At 43.4% G+C, this 13,047-nt stretch overlaps 1 protein-coding gene across 2 annotated transcripts in view; it reads left to right on the plus strand.

The window, feature by feature from the left end:
- The window catches only part of tsen34 (TSEN34 tRNA splicing endonuclease subunit), a 64,014-nt gene that overhangs the window by 50,389 nt on the left and 578 nt on the right, over positions 1-13,047 (plus strand). The window contains exons 2-4 of one of the 2 annotated variants that reach the window (XM_059331625.1): positions 11,799-12,099; positions 12,516-12,645; positions 12,742-13,023. In XM_059331625.1, the coding sequence (XP_059187608.1) occupies positions 11,839-12,099; positions 12,516-12,645; positions 12,742-13,023 (673 nt within the window). In that variant the 5' untranslated portion in view covers positions 11,799-11,838. The remainder of the gene's footprint in view (positions 1-11,798; positions 12,100-12,515; positions 12,646-12,741; positions 13,024-13,047) is intronic. The other variant, XM_059331624.1, reaches the window with a different exon arrangement.

A 13,047-nucleotide genomic window follows, 5' to 3' on the forward strand; every position in this document is an offset into this window, starting at 1 on the left:
GCATTGTACCTCCATCTCCCCACTACCTCAGTGGATGTTGAGAGACTGTTCTCCCACTATACTATGCTGCTCACGCAGTACAGACGGAGCCTTACCCAAAACAACATTAAAATGATGCTCATTGCAAAATTCAACAGTCGGCAGCAGGATTAAACATTTAAAGGGATATATGGATATTCTGGTGTAAATTTAATCCATGGTCTAACACACCTTGACACCGAGTAAGACTCCCCCTCGAGAGGTCAAGTTAGCTGACCGCTAGCTTAGCTAGTTTTAGCAACCTCAGAAAAGACTGCACGATAACAATACACTGCTTATGTCTCCAACTAGAAACCTCCATCAAAAAGCCACTCATAGCCACAATTAATGGTGAGAACAGCACCAAACTTCAGTAACAGTACATGTACAGTCCCAGCACACAGTACGAAGCATCAAACATCTGCTCGCTTTGCTGGATTTGTATTAAAAACACAGCACAACTCACCCTCTCCTCCAACAGCCTGCCTGTGTGGGGAAGCCCTGACGAGTCGATTACGAGAACTGAGCATTCAATGGAGTAATAATCATACATTTTCATCCTTGAGCTGCAGAAATCTACTGCACTCGGTAATCGACTCGTCAGGGCTTCCCCACACAGGCAGGCTGCTGGAGGAGAGGGTGAGTTGTGTGGCTTTTTGATGGCGGTTTCTAGTTGGAGACATAAGCTGCAGTGTATTGTTATCGTGCAGTCTTTTCTGAGGTTGTTAAAACTAGCTAAGCTAGCGGTCAGCAAACTTGACCTCTCGAGGGGGAGTCTTACTCGGTGTCAAGGTGTGTTAGACCATGGATTAAATTTACACCGGAATATCCTTTTAACTGACTGACTGTCTCTGTCTGACAGACTGACAGTCTGAATGACCGACTGACTACCTGACTTGCTCTTTAACTCTGTTTCTTTCTTTTTTATTGATTGTTAAAGTAAGTCTTTTTTAAATTAGTAGAATTGCAGGGGGGTTCATTGACTATTTAAAGTTATGTATGGTTCTCTATGGTTCAATTTAATTATATATTTAGGTTATTTAAAACCTTTTAAAGTTGTTTTTGTTTCAGATATCTATTGAATATGAATAAGAATTTGCACTACCTATTTATTTATTTATGTCTTTAGAACATTATTTATGGAAATATCCTAATTTGTACATATGCTCAGAGTGAATGCAATTATTCTTTTTTGTAGATTAATACTATCCATTCCCTGTACATCTCTGTACTTTTTTTTTTTTTACAAATTTATGTTGCCTAATTTGAATGAGTTCTATGAAATGTTCTTAAGAGAGTAAATTGTTTTCTATTGAATAAACATGTCAAAATCTAATTTTTGACTTTATGGTGTCAATATGGTGACTATATTTTTGACTTTGTGGTACTTTTAGGTTTACTAGAGTCTCACATCCAGAGTTCAGGCTGCTACGTGGCACTCACGCCTATGTTGCCCTGCCAATCCGACCCCTATAGGCATATCAGAGGTACCCAGGGGACACATGCACATTTCTTCAGTGACACTTGCCTGGTCTCTCCTGTTCTCAGTGGCCCTTAAAGCTTTCTTTCTATCTGCAGGAGATTTGGGCAGTGATTGAATCTGAGGTCTCTGAGACTGCAGTTATCTTTATATTGTCAGCTAAAATGCTGTTGTCATTCCAGTGAGGTCACAGTGAGTCAGATACACTACATCCATATGGAATCTCACATATGGGTTCCATGACGTCAGCGTGGCAGCTCCTTATATGGATTTTATTTAAGGTAGCACTATGCACATCCGTTTAAGTGCTGGTGCAGGACAAAAAACTTTTCCAATGATTAAAAAGAGGGAAGTGTGCACAAACAGTTTTTATGCTCCACCGATTTATTTGTGCAAAAAAGGTGACAACGTTGGTAGAAACGTTGTGACCTTTTTTGCACAAATAAATCGGTGGATCTATTGCTTCCCTTTTGGCACTCAGCATCTAAGGGTTGGACTTGGGGGTTAGATTGATACCAGAGGGCAGCACCGCTGCTGCTTACCGCTCCCCCCCCCCGGGGATGAGTTAAATGCCGAGGACAAATTTCACACACTCAGGTGTGTGACAGTCAGTGGGACTTTAACTTTAACCTTTTTAATCATCGGAAGAGATCAACTTTTATTTATAAGGCACCAAATCAAAGCAAAAGTCATCTCAAGGCACTTTACAAGTAGAGCCGGTTTAAGACCAGACTCTCTATATTTAACAGAGACCCAACAATCCCACATGAGCAAGCTCTTGGCGAGGGTGGTAAGGAAAAACTCCCCTTTGACATTAGGCAATTTTAATACAGAATGGATTTTGTTTAAGTTGCTATTTTTGCTCTAAACACATGGATTATTGTACTAGATAATTGTTTAAAACCTCAAAAGGAGAAGAAACTACTCCGCAGAATCCCGCAGATTTTCCTCCTGAATCACCACAGAAAACCAGAAAAAAGTCTGCAGATTCCGTTTGGGTTTACTCATCACTGATTGTCTACATAACAATATTTCATAAATTCCCGCCCTTTTTGATTAGCCACGCCCCCTTTCTTAACTAATGAACCGTTTGTCCTAGAAATTTGTATGAGGTGTCAGATTACTCAGCATGGCGTCCCTGTCTAACTGTTGATTGATAACCCCGCCCCTTTTGATAAGCCACGCCCCTTTTACTAACTAGTGAACCGTTTGTCCTACAGACTTGTATGAGGTGTCTGTGAACTCAGGACAGAGTCCCTGTTTGACTGGTGATTGAAGCCACGCCCCCTTTGAGTAGCCACGCCCCTTTTTACGAACTAGTGAACCGTTTGTCCTACAGACTTGTATGAGGTGTCTGTGGACTCAGGACAGAGTCCCTGTTTGACTGGTGATTGAAGCCACGCCCCCTTTGAGTAGCCACGCCCCTTTTTACTAACTAGTGAACCGTTTGTCCTACAGACTTGTATGAGGTGTCTGTGGACTCAGGACAGAGGCCCTGTTTGACTGGTGATTGAAGCCACGCCCCCTTTGAGTAGCCACGCCCCTTTTTACTAACTCGTGAACCGTTTGTCCTACAGACTTGTATGAGGTGTCTGTGAACTCAGGACAGAGTCCCTGTTTAACTGCTGATTTAAACCACGAGAATCATCCGGCAGTAGTCCCGTGGCACTCCAAAATTTCCCTGGAATTTTGTTTCTAGTTATTATTATTATTATAGATTATTCTTCCGTAAAAACTTTGGCGCGTAACTAGTCTCGCAGCTTTGAGAAATCGCGAAAAGTAAAAACGTCAAAAGTTGCGCCCTAATCGGGAATCGTGTGGAATGACTTTTATTAGCGATCGGCGCGCACGTTTTCGCACAACGTGCACAAACGTGCACTTTTCGGCCCATCCGGAACGCATTGCGCAAACTTTGGGGCCTCACCATTCGCAAACCGTTGCTCGTAAAATTCCGAACCGATTTAGAAAGTTGTAGGGCCTGAATTTAACTCTAGTCCTGTGAAATTTCAGAGCGATTGCACGTATAGTTTTCGCACGAAGTGCGAAAACATTTCCATTTTTCCAAACTAATGGGGACGGCGATTTTCCCATGTGTGTGTATTGCGCGGAATGTTCAGAAACTCGAGCGGTGATGTCATCACGCAGAGTGTAGAGGGAGAGAAGGAATTGTCAGAAAATAAATTTGAAAACTGCGCTCCAGGCCGCAAAATCCACCCTACAGAAATAATTTATACATAGAAACGTAGGAAAATTTGTCTTCTCACTCACAATCCTCTGGTAAAGCTGTCAGAGTTTTAGTTTGGGCGCAGGACACAGAGAAGTGCCACCAAAACGCAACAACAGCCCCATTGAGTCCCATATTAAAAACACACGAGGATTTTTGAAATAATCAGATTTTACCATTTTTTTAGATCGCTCTAACAAAGCTATTTTTTCATTTTTCTTAAAAAAAAATATATGTAGATGTTCAGGAAGAACTCAGGACGCTCAAAGTGAAGTCATATCAGTGATAGGTATTATGGTTTTGCCGAAAATGCTTTCTGTTCGAGGCCAGTATTTTCAGTTGGTCCACCTCTGGCTGCTCACTTTAGCAAAGCATTGTCAGTGACAGTTAGTTTCTGTTGATTGCTCTGCTCTGATTGGTCGACTCCACCTGGCCACGTGGTTGCTTAGCTACCAAAGCCCCCTCCCCCTCCCTCTCCCCTTCTCCAACACAGACATTTTAACTGAAAACAGTTAACTCTTTTAACTTGACCATACATTGTCCAATCTGCCTCAAACTTGTCATACATGATGATGGCTCATCACTGATTGTCTACATAACAATATTTCATAAATTCCCGCCCTTTTTGATTAGCCACGCCCCCTTTCTTAACTAATGAACCGTTTGTCCTAGAAATTTGTATGAGGTGTCAGATTACTCAGCATGGCGTCCCTGTTTAACTGGTGATTGATAACCCCGCCCCTTTTGATAGGCCACGCCCCTTTTACTAACTAGTGAACCGTTTGTCCTACAGACTTGTATGAGGTGTCTGTGAACTCAGGACAGAGTCCCTGTTTAACTGCTGATTTAAACCACGAGAATCATCCGGCAGTAGTCCCGTGGCACTCCAAAATTTCCCTGGAATTTTGTTTCTAGTTTTGTGTGCTTGCTTGCAAAAGCACACTAACTACTATTCACCGGGCTTATTAGTGCCACGGCTGAGCAGCGAGGCACTCATCTTCACTGCAAGCAGTGAGGATGAGTGCCTCGTGCGAAGCACGAGGCATCTCTTATTATTGCTCATGTTTATTATTATTATTATTATTATTATAGATTATTCTTCCGTAAAAACTTTGGCGCGTAACTAGTCTCGCAGCTTTGAGAAATCGCGAAAAGTAAAAACGTCAAAAGTTGCGCCCTAATCGGGAATCGTGTGGAATGACTTTTTTTAGCGATCGGCGTGCACGTTTGTGCACAACGTGCACAAACGTGCACTTTTTGGCCCATCCGGAACGCATTGCGCAAACTTTGGGGCCTCGCCATTCACAAACCGTTGCTCGTAAAATTCCGAACCGATTTAGAAAGTTGTAGGGCCTGAATTTAACTCTAGTCCTGTGAAATTTCAGAGCGATTGCACGTATAGTTTTCGCACGAAGTGCGAAAACATTTCCATTTTTCCAAACTAATGGGGACGGCGATTTTCCCATGTGTGTGTATTGCGCGGAATGTTCAGAATCTAGACTGGTGATGTCATCAAGCAGAGTGTAGAGGCAGAGAAGGAGTTGTCACAAAATAAATTTGAAAACTGCGCTCCAGGCCGCAAATTTCACTCTACAGAAATAATTTATACATAGAAACGTAGGAAAATTTGTGGTCTCACTCACAATCCTCTGGTAAAGCTGTCAGAGTTTTAGTTTGGGCGCAGGACACAGAGAAGTGCCACCAAAACGCATCAACTGCCCCATTGAGTCCCATATTAAAAAGACACAAGGATTTTTGAAATAATCAGATTTTACCGTTTTTTTAGATTGCTCTAACGAAGCTATTTTTTCATTTTTCTTAAAAAAAAAATATATGTAGACGTTCAGGAAGAACTCAGGACGCTCAAAGTGAAGTCAGATCAGTGATAGGTATTATGGTTTTGCCGAAAATGCTTTCTGTTCGAGGCCAGAATTTTCAGTTGGTCCACCACTGGCTGCTCACTTTAGCAAAGCATTGTCAGTGACAGTTAGTTTCTGTTGATTGCTCTGCTCTGATTGGTCGACTCCACCTGGCCACGTGGTTGCTTAGCTACCAAAGCCCCCTCCCCCTCCCTCTCCCCTTCTCCAACACAGACATTTTAACTGAAAACAGTTAACTCTTTTAACTTGACCATACATTGTCCAATCTGCCTCAAACTTGTCATACATGATGATGGCTCATCACTGATTGTCTACATAACAATATTTCATAAATTCCCGCCCTTTTTGATTAGCCACGCCCCCTTTCTTAACTAATGAACCGTTTGTCCTAGAAATTTGTATGAGGTGTCAGATTACTCAGCATGGCGTCCCTGTTTAACTGGTGATTGATAACCCCGCCCCTTTTGATAGGCCACGCCCCTTTTACTAACTAGTGAACCGTTTGTCCTACAGACTTGTATGAGGTGTCTGTGAACTCAGGACAGAGTCCCTGTTTAACTGCTGATTTAAACCACGAGAATCATCCGGCAGTAGTCCCGTGGCACTCCAAAATTTCCCTGGAATTTTGTTTCTAGTTTTGTGTGCTTGCTTGCAAAAGCACACTAACTACTATTCACCGGGCTTATTAGTGCCACGGCTGAGCAGCGAGGCACTCATCTTCACTGCAAGCAGTGAGGATGAGTGCCTCGTGCGAAGCACGAGGCATCTCTTATTATTGCTCATGTTTATTATTATTATTATTATTATTATAGATTATTCTTCCGTAAAAACTTTGGCGCGTAACTAGTCTCGCAGCTTTGAGAAATCGCGAAAAGTAAAAACGTCAAAAGTTGCGCCCTAATCGGGAATCGTGTGGAATGACTTTTTTTAGCGATCGGCGTGCACGTTTGTGCACAACGTGCACAAACGTGCACTTTTTGGCCCATCCGGAACGCATTGCGCAAACTTTGGGGCCTCGCCATTCACAAACCGTTGCTCGTAAAATTCCGAACCGATTTAGAAAGTTGTAGGGCCTGAATTTAACTCTAGTCCTGTGAAATTTCAGAGCGATTGCACGTATAGTTTTCGCACGAAGTGCGAAAACATTTCCATTTTTCCAAACTAATGGGGACGGCGATTTTCCCATGTGTGTGTATTGCGCGGAATGTTCAGAATCTAGACTGGTGATGTCATCAAGCAGAGTGTAGAGGCAGAGAAGGAGTTGTCACAAAATAAATTTGAAAACTGCGCTCCAGGCCGCAAATTTCACTCTACAGAAATAATTTATACATAGAAACGTAGGAAAATTTGTGGTCTCACTCACAATCCTCTGGTAAAGCTGTCAGAGTTTTAGTTTGGGCGCAGGACACAGAGAAGTGCCACCAAAACGCATCAACTGCCCCATTGAGTCCCATATTAAAAAGACACAAGGATTTTTGAAATAATCAGATTTTACCGTTTTTTTAGATTGCTCTAACGAAGCTATTTTTTCATTTTTCTTAAAAAAAAAATATATGTAGACGTTCAGGAAGAACTCAGGACGCTCAAAGTGAAGTCAGATCAGTGATAGGTATTATGGTTTTGCCGAAAATGCTTTCTGTTCGAGGCCAGAATTTTCAGTTGGTCCACCACTGGCTGCTCAGTGTGGCAGAAATGTCCCCACCTTCAGTTAATTTCAGTTGATTGCTCTTCTCTGATTGGTCGACTCCACCTGGCCACGTGGTTGCTTAGCTACCAAAGCTCTCCCCCCCTCCCTCTCCCCTCCTCCAACACAGACATTTTAAGTGAAAACAGTTCACTCTTTTAACTTGACCATACATTGTCCAATCTGCCTCAAACTTGTCATACATGATGATGGCTCATCACTGACAATTTCCACATATCAATATTTCATAAATTCCCGCCCTTTTTGATTAGCCACGCCCCCTTTCATAACAAATGAACCGTTTGTCCTAGAAACTTGTATGAGGTGTCAGATTACTCAGCATGGCGTCCCTGTCTAACTGTTGATTGATAACCCCGCCCCTTTTGATAAGCCACGCCCCTTTTACTAACTAGTGAACCGTTTGTCCTACAGACTTGTATGAGGTGTCTGTGAACTCAGGACAGAGTCCCTGTTTGACTGGTGATTGAAGCCACGCCCCCTTTGAGTAGCCACGCCCCTTTTTACTAACTAGTGAACCGTTTGTCCTACAGACTTGTATGAGGTGTCTGTGAACTCAGGACAGAACTCCCTGTTTGACTGGTGATTGAAGCCACGCCCCCTTTGAGTAGCCACGCCCCTTTTTACTAACTAGTGAACCGTTTGTCCTACAGACTTGTATGAGGTGTCTGTGAACTCAGGACAGAGTCCCTGTTTAACTGCTGATTTAAACCACGAGAATCATCCGGCAGTAGTCCCGTGGCACTCCAAAATTTCCCTGGAATTTTGTTTCTAGTGTCTTTTTATTATTCTTCCGTTTCTTCCGTCATTTTTTCGGTCGACTACTCCTCCCAGAGTTTTGGCCGCACATACACAAAAAAGGTATCAAACCGACGGGCTCGCCCATGACAAGTGTGCTATGACTTTTATAAGGGTTTCGACAAACGGTTTTCAAATTATTGGGCAAAAACACGTCAAAAAATGCCCCCAATGTAACCCTATGGAGAGTCTAGAGTGGGGAAGTCATCAAACAGAGTGTAGAGGGAGAGAAAGAATTGTCAAAAAATAAATTTGAAAACTGCGCTCCAGGCCGCAAATTTCACTCTACAGAAATAATTTATACATAGAAACGTAGGAAAATTTGTCCTCTCACTCACAATCCTCTGGTAAAGCTGTCAGAGTTATAGTTTGGGCGCAGGACGCACAGATGCTCAAACAAAATGCACCAACTGCCGCATCGGCTCCCATATTAAAAATGAAGGAAGATTTCTCAAAAAAAAAAATTAACAGTTTTTTTAAATCGCTCTAACAAAGCTATTTTTTCATTTTTCTTAAAAAAAAACATATGTAGATGTTCAGGAAGAACTCAGGACGCTCAAAGTGAAGTCGGATCAATGATAGGTATTATGGTTTTGCCAAAAATGCTTTCTGTTCGAGGCCAGAAATTTCAGTTTGTCCACCTCTGTCTGCGGAACTTTCTCCAACAGCAGTTAATTTCAGTTGATTGCTCTGCTCTTATTGGTCGACTCCACCTGGCCACGTGGTTGCTTAGCTACCAAAGCCTCCCCCCTCCCCCCTCCCCTCCTCCAACACAGACATTCTAACTGATAACTGTCAGTTTACTCTAAGTAAACAGACATGTTGTTCTTCATAAAACATGAGACCTTATAACTTGACCATACATTGTCCAATCTTCCTCAAACTTGTCAAGCATGATGATGGTTCATCACTGACCACTTATACATAACAATATTTCATAAATTCCCGCCCTTTTTGATTAGCCACGCCCCCTTTCATAACCAATGAACCGTTTGTCCTAGAGACTTGTATGAGGTGTGAGTGTACTCAGCAGAAAGTCCCTGTTTAATCCCTGCCCCTTTTGATAAGCCACAAGAGTCACGGTCCAGAGGCAAGCACACAATCAAAATTTCTTTAGAAATGTTCTAGTTATTTTTATTCTTCCGTTTCTTCCGTGTCATTTTTCGGTCGACTACTCCTCCCACAGTTTTGGTCGCACATACACAAAAAAGGTATCAAACCGACCGGCTCGCCCATGACAAGTGTGCTATGACTTTTCTAAGGGTTTCGACAAACGGTTTTCAAATTATTGGGCAAAAACACGTCAAAAAATCCCCCCAATGTAACCCTATGGAGAGTCTAGAGTGGAGAAGTCATCAAACAGAGTGTAGAGGGAGAGAAAGAATTGTCAAAAAATAAATTTGAAAACTGCGCTCCAGGCCGCAAATTTCACTCTACAGAAATAATTTATACATAGAAACGTAGGAAAATTTGTCCTCTCACTCACAATCCTCTGGTAAAGCTGTCAGAGTTATAGTTTGGGCGCAGGACGCACAGATGCTCAAACAAAATGCACCAACTGCCGCATCGGCTCCCATATTAAAAATGAAGGAAGATTTCTCAAAAAAAAAATTTAACAGTTTTCTAAAATCGCTCTAACAAAGCTTTTTTTTCATTTTTCTTAAAAAAAAACATATGTAGATGTTCAGGAAGAACTCAGGACGCTCAAAGTGAAGTCGGATCAATGATAGGTATCATGGTTTTGCCGAAAATGCTTTCTGTTCGAGGCCAGAATTTCAAGTTTGTCGACCTCTGTCTGCTCACTTTGATGGAACTGTCTCCATCGTCAGTTAATTTCAGTTGATTGCTCTGCTCTGATTGGTCGACTCCACCTGGCCACGTGGTTGCTTAGCTACCAAAGCCCCCCCCTCCTCCAACACAGACATTCTAACTGATAACTGTCAGTTTACTCTAAGTAAACAGACATGGCTTTCTTCATAAAACACGAGACCTTATAACTTGACCATACATTGTCCAATCTGCCTCAAACTTGTCATGCATGATGATCGTTCATCACTTTTCAGTTCTACATAACAATAATTCATAAATTCCCGCCCTTTTTATTAGCCACGCCCCCTTTTACTAACTAATGAACCGTTTGTCCTAGAAACTTGTATAAGATGTCAGATTACTCAGCATAGAGTCCGTTTAACTGGTGATTGATAACCCCGCCCCTTTTGATAAGCCACGCCCATTTTACTAACTAGTGAACCGTTTGTCCTAGAGACTTGTATGAGGTGTGAGTGTACTCAGCAGAAAGTCCCTGTTTAATCCGTGCCCCTTTTGATAAGCCACGAGAGTCACGGTCCAGAGGCAAGCACACAATCAAAATTTCTTTAGGAATTTTCTAGTTATTCTTCCGTTTCTTCCGTGTCATTTTTCAGTTGACTACTCCTCCAAGAGTTTTGCTCGCACATACACAAAAAAGGTATCAAATCGACCGGTTCACCCATGACAAGGGTGCTATGACTTTTCTAAGGGTTTCGACAAACGGTTTTCAAATTATTGGGCAAAAACACGTCAAAAAATCCCCCCAATGTAACCCTATGGAGAGTCTAAAGTGATGATGTCATCAAACAGAGTGTAGAGGGAGAGAACGAATTGTCAAAAAATAAATTTGAAAACTGCGCTCCAGGCCGCAAATTTCACTCTACAGAAATAATTTATACATAGAAACGTAGGAAAATTTGTCCTCTCACTCACAATCCTCTGGTAAAGCTGTCAGAGTTATAGTTTTGGTGCAGGACGCACAGATGCACAAACGAAACGCACCAACTGCCTCATTGGCTCCCATATTAAAAATGCAGGAAGATTTCTCAAAAAAAAAAATTTAACAGTTTTTTAAAATCGCTCTAACAAAGCTATTTTTTCATCTTTCTTAAAAAAAAACATATGTAGATGTTCAGGAAGAACTCAGGACGCTCAAAGTGAAGTCGGATCAATGATAGGTATTATGGTTTTGTCAAAAATGCTTTCTTTTCGAGGCCAGAAATTTCAGTTTGTCCACCTCTGTCTGCGGAACTGTCTCCAACAGCAGTTAATTTCAGTTGATTGCTCTGCTCTTATTGGTCAACTCCACCTGGCCACGTGGTTGCTTAGCTACCAAAGCCCCCCCCCCCTCCCTCCTCCAACACAGACATTCTAACTGATAACTGTCAGTTTACTCTAAGTGAACAGACTTCATAAAACATGAGACCTTATAACTTGACCATACATTGTCCAATCTGCCTCAAACTTGTCATGCATGATGATGGTTCATCACTGACCAGTTCTACTTAACAATATATCATAAAGTCCCGCCCCTTTACATTAACCACGCCCCCTTTCATAACTAATTAACCGTTTGTCCTAGAAACTTGTATAAGGTGTCAGATTACTTGGCATAAAGTCCCTGTTTAACTGGTGATTGATTACCCCGCCCCTTTTGATTGGCCACGCCCCCTTTTACTAACTAATGAACCGTTTGTCCTAGAGACTTGTGTGAGGTGTCTGTGAACTCAGGACAGATTCCCTGTTTAACTGCTGATTGATTACCCTGCCTCTTTTGATTAGCCACGCCCCCTTTTGATTAGCCACGCCCCCATATTCCTGAAATGATTCACCAGGCACACACATGTTCTGACTGATTGGTGTGTGTGTGTGTGTGTGTGTGATCAGCTGATCGGTGTATTGATCTTGTCCTCTTCAGGTCCTTGTGATGGACGAGTCTCTCTGCGGGGAGGAATCGTCTGCCTCCTCGTGTCCGGCGGTGGCGGTCAGTGTGTGTGACTCCGCCCCCCTGCTGTGGCGCGTGGAGGACCTACGTTCAGTGCGGTCTCAGGGTCTGGTGGGGGCGCTGCTGGGCTCGCTGGCCCGCACACCGCGCCAGAACGCCCGACTGGGCCGACCGCTGCTGCTGCTACCAGAGGAGGAGAGGCTGCTGACCCACTGCCACGCCGCCGCCACACCTGATAACCAGGTTAGTTTACGGCCGATAACCAGGTTAGTTCACGGCTGATATCCAGGTTAGGTTACAGCTGATAACCAGGTTAGTTTACCTCTGATAACCAGTTTAGTTTACTGCTTATAACCAGGTTAGTTTACCTCTGATAACCAGGTTAGTTTACCTCTGATAACCAGGTTAGTTTACGGCTGATAACCAGGTTAGTTCACGGCTGATATCCAGGTTAGGTTACAGCTGATAACCAGGTTAGTTTACCTCTGATAACCAGGTTAGTTTACTGCTTATAACCAGGTTAGTTTACCTCTGATAACCAGGTTAGTTTACCTCTGATAACCAGGTTAGTTTTCCTCTGATAACCAGGTTAGACTGCTTATAACCAGGTTAGTTTACCTGGTAGTCAGCAGTGATTTGATTGGTTGTTGCTGGTGCAGGATGGCAAGGGGGCGGAGCTTGGTGTGCAGCAGTATCAGGAGGAGCAGCAGAGGAGTTATGAGGAGCAGAGTGTCCTCGCTCTGGAGGACAGGAAGTCAGCGATGCGCCGAGCTATGACATCAAACACAGGTGAGGACGAGTCATCATGAGGTCATTGTTCTGTCTGAACCTGCAGTCTGAAGTAATGGTTTTGGTTCTGGTCCTGGTCCTGGTCCTGGTCTGCAGCGGGGGGCTTAGATAAGGCCCTGAGCAGCTGCCTGACGGCGCTGGACCGCAGCTTCACCTTCCCTCGCTCGGCGATGGTGGTCCAGCTGAGCACGGCGAGGGCGGGGCTTTCTCATTGTCCCGAGGCCCGGGCCTTCCTGCGAGCCGTCCGGCCAATCAAAGCGCAGGACGAGCTGCGCTGCGACACCAGCGCCAGGTACCAGGTGTTCAGAGACCTGAGGGGGCAGGGCTTCTACCTGACGTCGGCGGGGAAGTTTGGAGGGGACTTCCTGGTGTACCCAGGTCAGTGTGTTCTGGTTCTGGTTC

This window comes from Centropristis striata, chromosome 4 (genome assembly GCF_030273125.1).
Source record: "Centropristis striata isolate RG_2023a ecotype Rhode Island chromosome 4, C.striata_1.0, whole genome shotgun sequence".
NCBI classification, from domain to species: Eukaryota; Metazoa; Chordata; class Actinopteri; order Perciformes; family Serranidae; genus Centropristis; species Centropristis striata.